The sequence below is a fragment of the Rhea americana genome, unplaced genomic scaffold, assembly GCF_003343005.1.
Source record: "Rhea americana isolate MKP2758 unplaced genomic scaffold, rheAme1 scaffold_36, whole genome shotgun sequence".
In the NCBI taxonomy this organism is placed as follows: Eukaryota; Metazoa; Chordata; class Aves; order Rheiformes; family Rheidae; genus Rhea; species Rhea americana.
The window spans coordinates 2,059,283-2,078,306 of record NW_028186490.1 but is presented as its reverse complement, the minus strand read 5'-3'; the positions used below and the strand labels follow the sequence as shown (position 1 = coordinate 2,078,306).

Here is a 19,024-nt window from a genome sequence, read left to right as displayed (position 1 = left end):
CCAAATTTTCTATAACCTGTCTCAAATTCACAGGATACTTGTACATATCTAATTATGCACTTGAATCTCATTTAAGTAGGCTGTAATACAAATCTCACAGAAGCAGGATTTGCCTATTGAGTCTGCACCTGAAAAGCCTTGCATGTGGCAATCATTCCAGCAAGCAAGGGGAACATATGCATGTAGGAAAAGTACAGCTAATATGCCAGGCTTAGCTAAAAGTATATGCAAGAAAGATGCATAGACTTAAAACTCTCAGTGCTGGTCAGTCTAAATCTCCCGATCTTGTGTGTCTCTGAATACACACACAATAGCTGGAACTACCATAGCCTTGATCTAAACAGCCATAAATGCACTGAAGCCAGTGGAACTGTGCACTCAGTAACTTTAAGACTTAAATTTGGTCCAGCGTAGCTAAACTACTATTTGGTTTCCCCAAAAATACGTAGGAGATCTCTACCTCTAAAAAAACCCAATTATTTTGCATGGCAACTCCTATTAACCCCTCAAGGACATATTTCATTCACTGTATTTCACTGTTAGGGGTTTACAGACAGAATTGAACCTTTAAGTTTTAAGGATTATGCATTCTTCATTCCTACATACATTTAACAGAAAGTTACTGGCCTATAAACGCAAAAACCCACAAACCTGCACTGACTATTCTGTTAGTCGAAACATATTCCAAATGTCCAGTTATAATTTACTACAAATCATTCTACACTTCACAGAGGAACCAAGTCCATGAGCTACCTTAGGATAAAAACTGTGGCAATTAAGTACTACTGGGGTGACTGCAGCATACAATTAGGATGAGGCATAGACTTCATAGAGAGGTCATATTATTTATATAATATTTTTAAAATGTCGTAGAACACAAAATTCATGAACATGAAAACACTGATGCACTCTAGAAAGAGACTGAATCAGAAATAATGTTCCGCTTCTGATTATTATAGATAAGTGTCGGTCAGGAGATAAATGAAGGATATAATGGTCTTCAAATATTGTGACTGATTTACACAAAAATACCTCGAGTTTCAGCAAAGTATAATGGAACACTAATTCTTGTTAAGGTAAAGCAAAAAGCAGAATACAACGATTCCTTTGAATAAGATTTCTCTTACCAGAAAAAAAATAGATTTGCATCATGGAAGTAAGTATTTTCCCTTGCCTATGACAAGAAGAATTTGTATCTTCAGAAAGGGCATATTTTTCCGGAATTTGACATGACCAAATGTCTTTTTTGAAAATTGTTTCAGATATACTTAACTCAACCTATATTTAAAAGATGCATTTAGTCAATATAAACTGCTGATATAACTGGGGGATAGAAAGGGAGAAGATATTAAAAATGCTAGTCACAACAGATTTTCTGTGTTAAAAGACATTTCCGATTTTCTAAAATATTTATGTTAAAAATCAAAATCTTTCTATGCTGAAATTCAAATGCAGGTTCCAGGAATTTTTAATCACTTACATGAAGAATACCCTCTTGCTTTTTGCTCTGGTCACTCTCTAGTCCTTTAAGCTTCTATTCTCAATAGAAATTGCAGAATCAATTTTACAAGATTTTGAAACTTTCTGGAAACTTTTTTTTTTTTTTTTAATTGAAAGGCTAATTGAAATTATGGAAGTTTTTCTTAAGATACTTTGTTAATAGTGAGATGATTTTTTCCCCTTCACATTGCAACGGGAAAAAAGGACTGTGGACACTCACCAAATTTTACAAATCTCTGTCAATAAACTTGACATGCGAGTTGTTGCCAAGCAAGGGGGTAATAAGAGATAAGATCATAACCATCGTGCACTTCACTGATATGCTGTAATCAAATGTGGCAGATTTAGGATGTTCAGAAAGAACTATGCTAGAATTTCTAAGCAAGCACTAATGGAAAGGTTAATATGATGGTAGTTAGCAGACACCAGCAAAAGCAGTTTGTCACTAGAACTGAATTTAAACCAGGCACATTCAAAGTCTTTAGCTCAAGGGGGCAATAAAAATATAGAATGGGTAGACTTAATACACTACTTCCTTTCTTTTTTATTGTCTAGCTACCAGAGGGTACCAATAATTTGTTATGCTTCATACTATATTTGGAGGCATCTGTGAAATTCATTCATTTGATAGAATAAACTGAAAGTGTATTTTTATGCTAACAATACAGATTATACAAATGAAAATTGACAGTGATAAAAAGTCTTGATTCCTACAAAGCAGCCACATGAATTTATGAAACATAAAATGAAATGGGACAGCCCACAGTTTTAATATCTCAAACACTGATGGCACTGATGTACCTGCTAGTGTATGGTTTTAAAGAAATCCAATCTGTAGAACAAAAGCTGTCAGTCTTTCCTTCTCTTTGTGCATGCAACCATACGCATACAGTGGCATGTTCCTACAGTGATGTGGTTTGAATTGCGCGGCTTCTATTATTTATGCAAATGGCTGTTGAGCAGTCAAACTCCTATCTATTCTTCTGCACTGCAAACAAATCAATTAAGGTGGGTCTAATTCCAGTGAGAAAGTATGTAAAAGGATTTATAAGCACACAGTTCTGCAATTCAGATTTCAGTAAGATCACTTACTGTCTTTAAACCTGGTATAATTGTTATCACACTAATTACAGTGTTTAAAAACTGTCCATTTGAATTCAGTAGTAGAGACCAATAGCTGACAGCTCTTCAGATTAAGCTATCTGAATTTAGCCAATGAGAAAAACTATAAAAAGGCTTAGGCGTTCAAATAAATACATCAAGATGATGAAATCAAAAGCTCTGAAAATCACTGTAAAATCAACAGCGTTTGCTTTGAAGAAAGTAGAGGATTATACATTGCTGAGAGCACAGATGGAAAACACCAACTTGAATATGTTTTAAAACAAAAATTCTGCACTACCCCTTCTAAAAGGAGCTGTTTGTAGAAGCAGGGTTTACATTAATCAGCATCTAATAATTTTATATAAACCCTTCTAAAATTCATTTGCATAATGCTAATCCACATATGGCAAGGTTTAAGTTATTTAAGCGGTGTTATATTTCACTATTTAGTCTTGCCTCACCACTGCTTTAGCAGTGAATCCTTACGGAGTGTAATGCAGCTAATGAGGTAGCTTTTTAACTGAACAAACTGACAGGTCCCATATCTGCAGAGGCAGCTTGAAACCGTGCCCAACCTCTCGGCTTCCCGAGAGGCTTTTCAAAATTCAATAAATAACATCTGTAGGCGATGTTGGGTGCAGACCTAGCAGAGTGCGTCATAACACTGAGCTGGCAGAACAAAGAAACCATGACGACTGCCAAGTTTCCATGGCAACCGCTGCGAGGCTTGGAGAGTATAATAGCACATCAATCATTGTCCAAAAGAACTTCATTATCAGCAAGAAAAAAAAACCTTTAGGATCTGTTTAGTGTGCAATTGTGGGTTAACTCACCTCAAAGCCTTGCTCTCTAGCAAAAGTGGCAGCTTCCTGAAATAATAAAAAAAGAACAGTTAATTATAAAGTGCTAGATAATGAAGAAATAACACATTTTGAAACTCATTGAGCCAGTTTTCCTTTTACATGATTATCTCAATATGGCCATACACAGTTGTTCAATTTTGATAGTTCCCCAAAAGCTTCCCCCACCCCTTCCCTCAAGCTCAGCAACAATACAGCGTCAACACACTTCGCAAGTTCAAACGAAGCGCACACACTATATCTTTTTTTCAAGGAGAGGAAAGTTACTTCTGGATTTAGGACCTTAACTAGGAAACCACTATTGCAAATTCAGGCAAATATCCTTCAGACACGTTCTTAATTAAAAATGCATCATATCTCCATCTGTGTGCTATACTTCATGGGCTATAGGTTAGTAAGCCATTTTAAAAAATCATGTAATCTACTGCGCACTAAAAAAATAGGACCACAAAATGTGTTTAAACCTTTGTGGTGGAATCAGATGAGCCTTTAAAAATACTCTGATGTCTTAATCACTGCTTCAGGCGATGTAACTATGTTCTTTTCCTCAAAGAACAGAGGAAACATCAGAGTATCAGAATGTCCTCGTTTCTTATTTATATTAATTGCAGCAATTAAAATCCTTGTTTTGAAATACAATCAAGGAGACAGAAGACAATAGCAATGTTTTTCCCTTGCTCACTTTCTACCTTAACATTGCAAATATTGCAGACAACATCAAAGTCTTTACGTTGTAACTTGCATTCTTCCAAATTATCTTTGCCAAGCAGTATTAATAGATGGATAAGACTTGAGCCAGAATAGTGAGTTGATCCAACTAAATAAAAACAACTACTGCTCCAAACCATTTAAGGGATTGTGCCTAGACACACTGCCAGCATCCTTATGACAGCTTTTAAGCAGTACTGTAGAAAATACATACTCGTGGACCTATACGATCTGCCAATTTGGGGACAACGTAAGAATCTGATGTGGGTGCAATTGATTACAACAGTAAGTTGAGGTTAATAAAATGTGATAAGCTGAAAAGCACAACTCCTCAGGCTGCTCCACTGCAGAAACATAAGGCTGACCGGGTTAGCCTTAGCTGATGTTGACAGAAAAACTGAATCACGGTCCTGACAATTGGGTGCGGGCGAGGTTAGCCACTTTGACAATTTACTTACAATTGAATTCCTTCTTGTACATCACACAGTCAATGACATTTGCTAGCCTGGCTGTCAGGATAGAGCGTAGGGTTCAAAGATATCATGCAGTGTTTTCCTAAACCAGCATGTGATTAACAAAGCCGACGGTCGTACGAAAAAAGGGAATCTGCAAGCTTCCACTGTAAAGTGATGCACTTACAATGAACTGCAACACAACCGAGAGAGCCTCAGGTGGGACTAGGACTCAGAAAAAACAAAACCAACATAAATACGGGAACGATAAGCTCTGCAGAGAATAAGAAAACAAACTAAACATTTCGTATTGTAGCCAAATTACTGCTTTAACCATGGTTTTTTGGTTATGTGATCGAAATCTGAAGTTACACTGATCTGTCCTAAGAGGGTTTCTTTAATGCCCAGTGCAACAGTACATTAACATCTGTGTTAAACTATTGTTCAGCTGGGAAACTGGACACCAGTACGTTCTTACATCTGTGAAATAAAAACTATTCCAGTTAATTAGTATTTCCTTACGTGGGAGACTTTGAGACAGTTCACCTTTAACATTTTGTATTGGGGCACCTATGCACAGCACACGCGGTTTGAAAGACCTGGGCCTTTCACAGAAAGTATAAATGGTTGCACATTTGTTAGAAAGTATCTCGTTTGGGAATTTTCCCGTTAGCCTGGTCTACTGCCCTGCCGCATGAGTAAAGGTAGCTAGCACACAGTCATAGATTTTCCTAAGGGTATCCAAACACCCAAAGAAGAAAAGCAATCTGAAATTTCTGCTCTCCTACCAACCAAGCCTCAGAACAACTCCCGAGTAGTCTCCGTCAGCGAGGGCTGTGCGGACAGCTTCCTAAGAGCGAGCATCTCTCAGAATAACACTCTTTTAAGAACTAAGACCTTTCTTGTAAAAAAGGGTAGTAAAGCTCAAAGCACATGTTGGGAGACTACAGTTTGGTGTTTGCAAAATGGTGAGAAATGTTAGGCAGGTCTTGAATGCCAGGGACAGTTCAAAGTAAATTAACCAGATAAAAGCAATGAGAACCTTTTAGTATCTATTCACAGTAACAGTGAGAACAGGAAACAAGCAGACCCCATCTGTGCAGCCCTAGGGCACCTCACACTGAGCTTCACATATCTAATAAAGTAGTCAGGTTAAAATCTAAGTGGCTGTAACATGTGGAGACTGCTAGGGTTACAACGGCCAGCCAGAGCGTTCCCTAATGCAGGTGATAATCAGTATGATAATCACTGTATTTACAGGCTTTCCATTTTATATCTGACATCAGAAATCACGAAGAAGGAGGGATTAAGGAAATAAACAACCTACACAGAGGCTTTACCGCTCCCCAGAGAATGCAGCATTTTCACTCATGCATGACATGCGACAACAGCAAAGCAAAACAGCGACAGAATTTTCTTAGGAGGCTTCATTTCACATCAGGAGTGCTTCAGTTTTGATAAACTTTAGACATCATTCACTCATTACTCCAGCTCAGGATTTTCAGAGCTATTTTCCATTACTGTCTAAAACACAACATTTCATTACATAAAACCCTCCCCCCTCGACCTTTTTGCTCTTTTATAGTAAGTATATTTATAAATCTCATGCTCTTTTTTTGTACCATCTTTTCACTACCCACAACAGCAGATTTGTTGCTGTACCACTTAAACTCAAAACGGGATTTGTTAATAATTATGAACCATTATTTGGCTCATAGTAGTTCGGGAGAAAAATATTCCTTAGAAGTATGGTCACACCGAAGGAAACTCTCTGTACGAAGTTATTTAATGGGAGTAACACAATGTCACTAAAGTCAACACACACCCTCTCTTTGCACAATGCCGAGCAGTTTACACAGGAAAGTGAGATAAACTAAAGAGATAACAATAAAAAAGACAACTTCCGTTAGTACTAGTTTTTCTGTTATGCTAAAACTCTCTTGCTAGCTGAAAACCCTTTACATTCTTGCATGTATTTTATTGTTCTTGGAGTCCTGGCCTTTATTAATTGGAGCTGCCGATAATCTAGGCTGAGCCTAATTGTAACAGGACTTGTTAAAATTCTGAGCTCTTTCATCACCAGCAATACAAACTATTTGTTTATAATAAACAGAAACATACCCTCCAACACAGAATTCATTAGCATCTACATTACTACGAGTATTCGTTAACCCCCTATGTTAGAAGAATTTTATGATCATAGAGTTAAGATGGCTCAACTTCTGTAACTGTATGTTCAGTTTGCCGTTACACTCAGTAGGAAAAACGTATGTTAAATATACCTAGCTCACTCCTTTTTTTTTTTTTTTTTTGGTACCATTTAGGTCATATGATGGCTTGGTCAAATTATACCCAAAATGATAACAACATGCATGTTGGGTTAAATTTAACTCATGTAGGCCAACATAAAACTCATACAGTTCCATTCAATAGCATTTAAAACCACGTATTGCTGACAAAGACTGTTTCAAAAGCACCACCAATAGCATTATCTACAGTATGCATTTTAACCTTTATATAGAGAAGAAGAACACTGTAAGCTAAATTTGCATTTCACTGCTGAAATCAACATTATCTCATAAAGAAATGATAAAACAGCAGGACAACAATGATACCCTTGCACATGACTGCATTTCCCATAATTACACACAAAAGCAAATGCAGGGACACCAAAGCTATCTTCTTCCCCAAAATCCTTCTAGAGAGAGGCAGCATCTTGTAGAATTACCTATACCTCACTCACATTTCATAATACTTCTCTGTGCAGGTCTCTCCAAATCTCTCTTTAACTTGCCTTGAATAAAAAAAAAAGAAAAAAAAAACGAAAAGAAAAAAGAAAAAAAAGAGAAAAGGCAAGGAGTAGGATTCCTGACAATTTTTAAGGGAGTTCCCATTGCAACAGCTGTAAGCTTCTGTACCAACTGCGTAAGTCCTGGTCAGTCAATCCAAAATAAGCCCTGCTCACGTTTTCAGCAGTATCATCCTCTTCCTTTACATAACAAATCTGTGAGTTAGTGCATTCACGCTGCCCCATGAACCAATATAAATTTAAGGCTGCACACACATACAGCATGTATATTGCAGAAGGAGATTTTCGCACTAAACCAGAGTGCATAATGACAAAAAGAAATAAAGACACAAACCTGAGTGGACTCACTCATCACTGAAAGGCAGTGAGAGACTATTAGGATCATCCACACACATTTTGCACTTGATGGAACCATTCGTATTCATACCACGTTTGAATATAACTTGACTTGTACCTCCACCACTGCACCTCATAGCACTTTTCTAACTGCTAAAATCTCCTAAAAGAAAAAATAAATCTATCTTAAACATCCCCTTCCTCAGTTTCAGGCTCTTGCTCTTGCACCACTAGCTTCCGAGTAATATGAATTATTAGTTTTCTCCCATTTACTTTGTTTACTTGAACGTATTACAGGCTACAATTATCTCCCTCAGATAATTCTGTTTCTTCAACATGATCATTTAGTACTAGCAATCCTGCTGAATAGTTCATCTCTAATCCTGGTAAAATTTTGTGTTCTTTGTATCCTCTTTTGCTTTTCTACAGCTCACCTTGTTTTCTGCAACAAAGTGTTAGTTGCGTAAGCCTTCTCTAACATTAAAACTGCTTTATCTAAATGAAATGGATGACAGCAAAGTAAAATAAGTAAATGTGGATAAAGGGAAGACTTTTTCATTAAGTGACGGACACTGATATCTACAACTTCATTCTAGAGAAGACTGACTCAGATAATCTAAGTTGCACTATATTGACAATCTCCTTACTTTGAGATAGGTGCTTAAGAACTGAATTTCTGAAATAAATGTTTTTTATTCATAATTTCTTAGAGGACAGTGTATTTGTAAAACTTATTAAAATAAAAAAAATGAAAACAACAGTAAGTTAAAAATCATGCATTATTTGTCATACTGCACTAAAAAGAGATGAAATTTTTCTGTTTCATTATAATTTACTTAGAAATACTTCTACTTCAGCTTTCCTTAGATAGACATGTTTGTCCTTCCTATCTCCCCGTCTGCTCTGTCATCAGTCCTTGTCCCTAACGAAGAGCCTTCTCACAAAATTCTCTGCATTCAGAGAATACCCACACCCTAAGAACCTCTGACTTCAGCTGTGTCTGTTAATGCCCAGTACTTCTGAGCACAGGCCCACAAAAATCTTGCTTTTTTGCTTAGAAGATAACTTGCTCAGCAGCCATACAGTTCTGATGGATACTACTATAAAATCACCAAGTACCTCTTTTTTTGGTGTCTTGTTCATAAAACACTTTAATACAGTGTAAGAGCTAAATTTGTCTTTAAGGAGGGGAGTAGTGAGCTGTGCCACCTCTTCTACTATTTCAGCTCCAGGCCAGTTTACAATTAATAGGAGCCTGGAAATGGCATCTGTCTTAAGGCACAGACAGGACAACGGATTTTCGGTTGCTGTCTTTGGATTATCGTAAAGGCATCACACATACAACCACTAACTCCATGACACACTTCTTGGTGGGTATTCTTATATCAAATCCAACTATTTTATGCAGCCCATAAATGTGCAGTAACATGATACGTCTTACACCACTCTTCCCTGTGTATGTTATACAAAGCCAAACTAAATTATACCTTATTTATTGCACATCTCAGTTTTAAGTGAGGAAGTAATAATAACAGATCCACACTTCTTACTATGATCAATTAACAGCACACAAGAACCATGATTGCTTTTATGCTATGCAAACAGGGGTGATGTTAAAGTGGTAATAATTATGACCTACCTAAGGAATCAGAGGTAGATGTTGTGAAGATTGTCTCATAATCAATTGAAAACATGATTTCAGCAAATGGCCACTTATATCCTGCTTTTAAAAACAAATGGATGAAGAGCGTACAGGGCGTAGTTCCAGCCGGATCTCTAACCTTTAGCAGCTACAGTATGTTTGTTGTGGTTGGTTGTAAGATAAATATATTGCCCTTCAGTTCACTGCTAGATCATTATCAATGGTTACAACACAGTAGATTGGCCTAGTCAGCCTTTTATCTCATTGTAGTCTAATTTAGATGCACATTACTTTAAGTTCAGCCTATTACTACATTTCACTATGTAAAGGCAGTATGAGCTCATATACCTTTAATAAAAAATTGCTGTTTTTACAGGTATTCAGGGTTCAGGAGGAGAAGAATGTTACTTCATCCTTTTTTATTTTTATTTTTTTCCAGAGACAGTTGCTTTAAAATGTGCTATACGAGAGTTTGAGAAACAGAAGTCAAAAGAAGCACCTAGCATATTTTCTGAAGCAAATGTGTATCCGGTGAAATTCTGCTGCAGCTGATAGTTTGAGCTATACTCGGGATGCTTCACAGAGATACAACACTTCAAAATTATTTCCCTTTGACAAACACAGAAGCCTAATCCTTGAGTGTGGTGAGGAGCATACACCTGCTCACTTTTCAGACAAGATCAAGCCAAGCTGGTCCCAGAAGGGGCAGCCCCTGCCGACAGGCTGAGAATCCACACTGAGAATCGCCGTGTCTCAGCAAGTCACTGCTGGAGAAAGCACAGCTGGCAACAACTGGATGGGCAGATTGTCAATAAGGGAACACTGAGGTGGCTCTTCCCCCGTTTCTTCTCTCATGAGCAGTGCCAGACCCCAAAGCTGCTACTGTTCACAAGTGATAGCATGGATTGGTGTCATATCCTAAAATAATATTTCAGCTTCCTCCAGCAGTACTAGAAGTACTGGTAAACGTATCTACACCACCTTCACCCAGCAGGTAAAAATATGAAATAATAATAATCAGTTCAAGTGAATAATCAGAACAAATGGAAATGCCATATGGGATTAAAGTTGTAACATTCACAGAGCGTCCTGGCATTCTACCAGAGGGTTTCGTCTGAAAAAGCCTAGTGTGACAAGAATAAAAAAATGTATTCCCTATCCTGCTTGGGTCCATGCTGAAGCATCCATATTATCTACAACTCATTAACATTTGAGTTATTTATTTTCCTATTCAGGTTATTGCTAGAACTATAGTTGCTGCTAGAATCTTCTGCAGAAAAAAATCAGCCAGAGTCAGAGCTTAATGCCATTACAAGGTCTGCAACAGCTGCAGCAGTGATATGCCTCTGAGCCATTTTGAAATTTTATGATGGATAAAGAGCTATTACTTATATCTCTGCCTTATATCCTAACCTAAAGAACTGAACTACCTATGACTCTGTATGTATCTCTTTCTTCACATATTAACGGTATCAATTTAGCAAACTACACTTCCCTACACCATGTCTATACAAATGTGTTTCTGTCTTAAAAATAGAAGCATCATGATCACAAAACAAGGAGAAGGAAAAAAAAAGTCTCTTTTACTAATCGTCACTGAATCAGGAGAACATAATAAAAATGAAAACAAACACATTTAAATTAGTTTGATAGCTAGAAGGTAAGAGTTTTATAAGCATATAAAAATAAAAGATGTGTGGGGTCTTTTGAAGTCTTTAATACTGCCCTCAGATGCTCTTAATCTGTAACCTGAAGCCTCCTGTACTAACTTTCTAGCTGAAGGATGCCAAACAGAAATAAAAGATTGCATCATTTTCAATAAGGCCTTCTATGATTGCACCCACTCAGACTGGCCTGAAATCACTGACAGGATATTCTCATCTAGCAATTTCAGGTGAAGAGAATAATCAGGTGCTGTGCTAAAAGCGCTGGAATACAGCAGGACTCATCGATTGCACCTAAAAGGTTAACGCATTTTTAGCAGTAAAGGGGAGATGTTTTATATACTTTGTTTTGCGTGATGTCATGTGCAGCCGTTAAAACTCTAATTAACGGCTAAGGGATTAGGAATTACACAAAGAGCAACGATCACGTAACTCTCTTCACATGCTCGGCTTGCACTGCTTGTTAAATCCTCGTAAGAAAATAAAATTAATACTTCAGCCTTCATCAATAATACTAACTTTCAAAATGATACCAACTTCACATATTTTACCCTTCCAGCTTAGCTTCAATCCGCCTGACTTGAAGTTTCTATTATTTGTTGGGCTAGTTCCTACTAATTTCAGGATGCATTTATCTGTATTCAGGACACAAATTTTCTCTTGTATTTTCAATTTTGGCTACTACAGCTACTTTGTGGAAGGAAAAGCTGAGCTCTCTGTCTGCACTACTGGTTCTCTCTCACAACATGGTAATTGCATGGGATGACAAAATTTCAGTCTGAGCACAGTTAGGCCACTGTGGTCCTGACCAAAGAACACGAGCTCCTTTTGTCATCTTGACAAAGTTACCAATTCCTTGCACCAATTTTCTTTTTTAATCTACAAAAATTCTAATTTACTTGCTTCCAACCATTCAGTGCTTGGGATGGGACTCTTTCTGGTATACTTTTTCCATTTCTAAAAGAAGTGAACTTGAAGTTGAGATAGAATAGAGTCTCACAGAAAAATGAAGTATGAAAAATAGAGCCATCACAATCTCCCACATATTTTGAAGAGGTATTAGAGAATCACAGAGGTTGAAAGGTTGGGTTTTGACCATCTCCAAGGACTCCAAAATTCTGTGGGCAACCTGTTCCTGTATTTGACCACCCTCACATTAAAAAAAGTTTTTGTTCTTTTTTTAATGTTTACACGGAATTTCCTGTATTTCAATTTGTGCCCGTTGTCCTTTCACCGGACATAGGCTCTCTCAGCTGGTTTATCAGCCTGTTGGCTAAGATACTTCTGTCCCACTTGGTCAGGTAGGTCCTGTTTCTTCCCAGCAGTGCTTGATCCTCAGAGTCTTGTAAAAGCTGCTGTCCTGATAGCAGCTACGCAACCAGATCTGCAGGATCTGCCTGCTCTTCTTCCTACTGTTATCTGCTTTAGGAGGAAGGAACTAATAGATTCAGATACCATTTCTCCAAGAGCAGAACTTAGGACTATAAGCAGGTTTTTTGGGTTTTTTTGGCTGCAATTTCTAATTGACAAAACCAACCTTTTCACATACTTGATCTAACACTATTTGGAAACACTGGAATACTAATAACACTCGGGGAAAAAGGGCACAAAACTGTAGCTCATTAAGAAATTAGTGACTAGGAGACGAATTCAAAAAACAAAGTTTTGCTCGAAGGATCCTAAGAGTAATATTTTCACTCTTTGGGCCATTGATGAGTTCCACAATATAAAGCAATAATTAAAACATAGCTATTAAAAGAATGTTATATTATTGAAAGCCATTATTAAAAAAAATCTATATAAGGATGAAAAAATCCTAAGTGGCAAAACTAAATACACTAAGAAAGATAAGATGAACTAAGTACAGCTGTGGGTTCTAGATTGTATGATAAATTCCCTTCTTATCTGAAAAATATGTAATTTTATTTTATTGGTAAATATTTATTTTATTTTATAAAAAATATTTATTTTATTGGTATGATCAACGATGTCTTAGCAATTCTGCATTTTGAAGAACATCAGGAATCAAATGTGGCCTTAACTTGCTATTAGTTAAAGACTTAAAGATAGTAGCTACAAACTCCAAGCAGAGGATAAAATCCAATTCCAGGTCTACGCAGACAGGGAAAGACTATGTAAAATAATTTACTCATATAAGCAGGAAAGTGAGATGACTGTTAAGATGGAAAAGGCACACCTAAAGAAACAAAGCAACTTACTGCAGTCACACAGCAAGTGAGGAAGTCAGACACTAGGAGTGAAACACAACGAGCTGCTCCAGCAAATAAGCAATATCACTGGCAGACTCTGAAAAACCCTCCATTCAGGTTTGGCAGGCCAAAGTGCTGATGGCACCAATGCAGAAGAACAAAGATGAAGAAAACATGGAAGTCCTTTAAGGTTTTGACAGCTGAACTTACAGAGCACTGTAAGCTAAATTTGCATTTCACTGCTGAAATCAACATTATCTCATAAAGAAATGATAAAACAGCAGGACAACAATGATACCCTTGCACATGAATGCATTTCCCATAATTACACACAAAAGCAAATGCAGGGACACCAAAGCTATCTTCTTCCCCAAAATCCTTCTAGAGAGAGGCAGCATCTTGTAGAATTACCTATACCTCACTCACATTTCATAATACTTCTCTGTGCAGGTCTCTCCAAATCTCTCTTTAACTTGCCTTGAATAAAAAAAAAAAGAAAATAAAAAAAAAAGAAAAGAAAGAAAGAAAGATAAGAAAAAAGAGAAAAGGCAAGGAGTAGGATTCCTGACAATTTTTAAGGGAGTTCCCATTGCAACAGCTGTAAGCTTCTGTACCAACTGCATAAGTCCTGGTCAGTCAATCCAAAATAAGCCCTGCCCACGTTTTCAGCAGTATCATCCTCTTCCTTTACATAACAAATCTGTGAGTTAGTGCATTCACGCTGCCCCATGAACCAATATAAATTTAAGGCTGCACACACATACTGCATGTATATTGCAGAAGGAGATTTTCGCACTAAATCAGAGTGCATAATGACAAAAAGAAATAAAGACACAAACCTGAGTGGACTCACTCACCACTGAAAGGCAGTGAGAGACTATTAGGATCATCCACACACACTTTGCAGATGAACAAAGATGAGGAAAACATAGAAGTCCTTTAAGGTTTTGACAGCTGAACTTCACCTAGCTATTTATTTCACGTGGGTTATAGTAAGCCTAGACCAGTTTAGGCAGCAGACATTCAAATTATCCATAACCAGTTTCTTCATGCATTCAAACCACTCCCTTATATGACTATTACAGCTTTTTTCTTTTAAAATTAGCTTAGGGAAAAAGATCATGCTATCCTACTTGCTGTTTTTGCTACTACACTTTCAAACATGAAAGTGCAATATTTTGTGGAGAGGTGGAGTTCAGAATTCCTCTGACAGGAAGATAGCTAAAAGCCTTCTCAGCACCTTTTCCTATTTTTAAGGCACCAGACTCTCACCAGAAAAAATAAAGGGTAAAATGCAAAAAAGAATACAAAATAAGTATATATTATTTCTTGAAGAAAAATGTATGAAATTTCAAAATTAAATGCTTTAAATTCACAAAACAGAATGCCTCAAAAGAAGTAATTTTTCACCTGATACATAATAATGACAATAACTGTATTTGCTAAAAATGCATAGTTAGGAAAGCATTATTACTACACAGATGAGCATTTGAGAAGCCCTTTCTTTCAGTGTGATTGTTTGCTCTAAAAGGTACTGCATAGATAGCAGTAATATTGAAAGAAATTAAATTTCTAGTGTTTTTGTTTGCCAGGCTTCTGCTTGCCCTGTTAAATCAACTTTATATACATATGTGCATACATACATAAACATATACAGCAAGCTTAAAGAAACTTTCCCAAATACATATTTTACTCATGACAGGGCAAAATGATGTGATTTCCCTCTCTGAAAATTTCTGCATTTCAGTCATCTTCTCTTACACACCCACCTCTTCTCCAAATTGCTCCTGATTAAACCAATGGTTCACAAGTATTTTATTTTAGTGCTCTAACCAGGAAAAAAAATCCAGCATGGAATCACAACCACTAAAAAACCAAACATTACTGATGTTTTCAATTTTTCTGAGCATTTGAAGGGTTATGAAGACCTACAACTATTATTTAAGATAAACTGCTTAAAATCATCATTCACATTAAAACAGACCTGATGTATGCTTCTGTTACAATGAAGTAGCTTTATCGCGTTAATATAGTTGCAATTAATTAGTATTTACTCTCTCTTAAAAATACCATTTATTGTATTAACCGGGCACAAAAGTGTTAACATACCAATACTTTTTTCTTACAGCATAATGACGCAGGATATTGTACTAAACATTCTCCAGTTTATAAACTCACGGCTAACCTTAAAAGCCAAATTGGAAAGTAAAATTTGGGCTCAGTTTACACAGAGGAGAAATGAAAAATTTGAGCTAAATTTGAATAAAAAAATCCTTTGAGTTTTACTGTACTCTTTACACAAGAGCAGTTCTCCACATCTCTGCTAAGTAAGGACAATCTTCTAGTGGCATCTGTTGTATGTTCTAAAGGATTACAAAAATGTAGTGTATTTTTCAAGCAGTAATGTTTTATAAGTTTTAGTACATAAGCATACACAAACCTACCATCTTTGATTCTACCACATGCACATTCTACATATACTCCAAAGCTCAAAGAACACTTGGATACAACAAATCTAAGAGTGCAAAGAGAGCGCTCTTACACGATAAATGTAAGAGTGCAAGCTATTCTGAAGCTGAAATTAGTAGTAGTAGTAATAGCAGTAGTAATTCAGTTTTGGACTGGTTATTTTTGGCTAAGCACTTGCTCAAGCCCTTCACTACAGAATTCTAACACCTCCTGAGTGCTCAGAAGTGTAAATAATCCTTCTTTCTCTGCCTGCAGCATTATATTTGTGTTTATATATAAGGGGAGTTATTGCAATCTATCTAGTTTGCTTCACACTTCCTAGCATAAAGAATTCCTGTGATTTCTTCCAAGATGCTGCGTCTCTTCAATTTTATGCAAAATTTGGAGAGCTTTATAGTCAAAGTAGTACTGGGTTTTTTTTGTTCAGATTACATTCTGATTTGGGTTCTTGAAAATTAATTTTCCTCTTATTATTAGCAATAAATTTTTGGCTAAATACCAGACAACTAATGAATGGGAACATTCTAAAACAGTAGTGCTATGCTTTCACAGCAGAAGTAGCAGCACACCAGACACTGCACTGGAAGCTTTTGTAAAAGACAGCTGTTTAGGGACTGGGAAATAAAAGAAAAAATATACTAGGACCTCTGGAAAATCGCACAGACTTGTAGAAATTCTTTGTTTTGGGGTTTATTCTCTCTAAAAGACCTAAGAGCAAAGTCGTGCAACAATAATAAAACAAAATATAATTGTGTTATAAACATCAAGTTACAATAGATACTCAGCCTTAGCAGAGAGATGTGCATCTCCCTTGAAGGAGAAAAATGCAGGTTTCTGAATTCCTTCTCCTTTGTCAGATTTTTATATCACACCCTCTCCTTTTCTTTTTCTTTTTTTCCCCCCTTACCAACTCTTTTCAATTATGCTTCAAAAAGTCACATCTGACATCCACCATGCTATGTTTTGAAAATTGCCATGCTCTAAAAGGCGTTTTGATCTTAGGTTTAGATCATGAAAACAAACAGTTTATTTGGAGACTAGCTGGCTCACATGGTGAGCAGTGAACAGTATGCAGAGGATACTGTGCTAAAAGTGTCACTTTTAAAAAATAATATTGAGGCAGTTCTTTACAAACATGGCACTTGTCCAAAGCACATATGGAACATTAAATATAACCATAAAATTTTATGCCCCAGATTTGACCAAGGTCCTGAGCTCTAATTTATATTTTCTCCATTTTGCTGAAAGACTAGCTACATTTGTAAAGCTACCTCATAAGGACTCTGTTCTCCTAACATTTACACACCACACATCTGGACTTGGAAAAGGATTTTGAGTAAGAGAGCCAACTAATGCAGATCTTGTTTACATTATGTGCAATTACTCTTCTGTCATGAATCTCCCTGGGATATCAGAATGTGCTGAAGACACTCAAAGAATATGTAACTTCAAATAAGAGGACAAAAGCCTAGATGGCTCTGTCCCTATCAATGAGTTGGCTACATATGGTCACGCAAGAAAATTAATGGTATTAAAACTTCCCAATTATATTTCATTTTATTTTTTATTAATTATTTGCATGCAAGCAACACTGCCCCCAGTGCCTGAGGATCTCTGTTTGGATTGTTTTTCTCTCACAACTCCCTCACTGCAGCCAAGGGAACTAAGTGATGGCAGTTGCAACATTCAACTCAGTTACATAAACACATCTTCCTTGCCAGATTCCCCTGCGGTGTTCCCATTTCATGAAATAAGTCTCTAGCATTTGGTAATGTACTGTACCAGCAAGTTTCTTTTAACGTGACAAAAAAGTTAGGTCCTCTGCTCCTGGCAGCAGAGAAGCATGTGTGTGAACATGTCCTTGGAAACCACCCCAGACCATGTGGCCGCACCAGCAAGAGGACAGAGAAGGAAACAGCATTCAAGTAGCTGCAGAGCTACTTGGAAGCCAGATTGTAGCAGGAGAAAGACAGTCTTTGTCCAGAAATTGAAGCAGGTTTATTCCTAAATCTGTCACAGAGACAATAAATTTGAGCGTACACGATACCTTCGCCGTATACGAGACCTGAATGCTGCCCTACTGTGTGTGTTTGCCAGTAACGATAAAGAATAGTCAGGCCAGATCACTTCCATAGGTGCAAATGGGGTTACGTGTTTTTAACGTCACAGCTGGAACAAACACACTCTTGCCTGTGAAAGCGCTGGGTGGTGAAAGGGGAAAGACACGCAGAGAGTGACCAAACACATCAATCACGCAGCTGATCACTGCAAAGACAGGGAGCTTTCTGGATAAAGTTTCCCACCATATCTGCCCCCAGTATGATACAGGGTGGCCATCCTTCATTGCCTTGCTTGAGCTTGCCCTTACTGTAGATAGGTGACTGTTCAAGGTTATCTGCTAAATTATATAGGCACTAGTATTTGCACCATCTATGCAAAGGTTAGAGACAACCTAAGTCTTAGGGCATGTTTGGATCAGGCAGCAGAGCATCACAGAGATCTCAGAGCTGTTTACACTACTGGCCTGATCTGATAATTCATATAGAGGGACACAGCATAAGGTACTCCCAAAGCACAGCACTCACCACCAAACTGAATCTTCTAGTTTTGCAGGTCAGGTGTTCAAAGTCAGCTCAAACATCTCTCGTTGTAAAGTAAACCTACGCCCTTAAGAGATTATTTACAAACTCCACTTACTGCCCAGATAAATTTAAAAATACAGATTTTTTTTTTTCTTGAGAAAGAAATCTGGGAGAATGAAGAGAACCCTAATAAAGTCTTGCACTAGTTAAAATTACTTAATAATGATTACCAATTATAGCAGAGTGAAAAGAGGCCTTTTTTTTTGCTCTCCTTTTACATAATTTGTAGTCAGAGCTAAAGATGGAGGGGGAAAAAAGTTTCCTTCTTTCTATTTTATGACTTCATTAATTTTACTTCGGGGGTCTGTGAGCAGATTTAAAGGGTCTAAATGGTGACATCAGTACATAAAGCAGAAATCTGAGCCGCTCAGTGCCAGTTGAAGGACTTTGGGATGTTGGACCAAACTTTCCAGCTACATGAACTTCCTAACTTACTTTGCCCTTACTGAAAAAAAGGACTGAAAGGGTGAATCAAGCCTACAGTCCAGTGAACATGGACTATGATTGTTACATGCTTTCAGGGCGTCTTACACGATCCACACACGAGAAAACATAGCTCAGTTTTATATAAATCTGTCGTAAAAGAGCTTTTCTCTTTTACTTCTGTACTGTCACAGGCCATACTGGA

The 19,024-nt window shown here is 37.2% G+C and overlaps 1 protein-coding gene across 1 annotated transcript in view; it reads right to left on the bottom strand.

Annotated features, from left to right (window-relative positions):
- ADK (adenosine kinase) overlaps positions 1 to 19,024 on the bottom strand; it is a 287,852-nt gene that overhangs the window by 45,592 nt on the left and 223,236 nt on the right. The window contains exon 7 of the mRNA XM_085312279.1: positions 3,438 to 3,473. Coding sequence (XP_085168405.1) covers positions 3,438 to 3,473 — 36 coding nt within the window. The remainder of the gene's footprint in view (positions 1 to 3,437; positions 3,474 to 19,024) is intronic.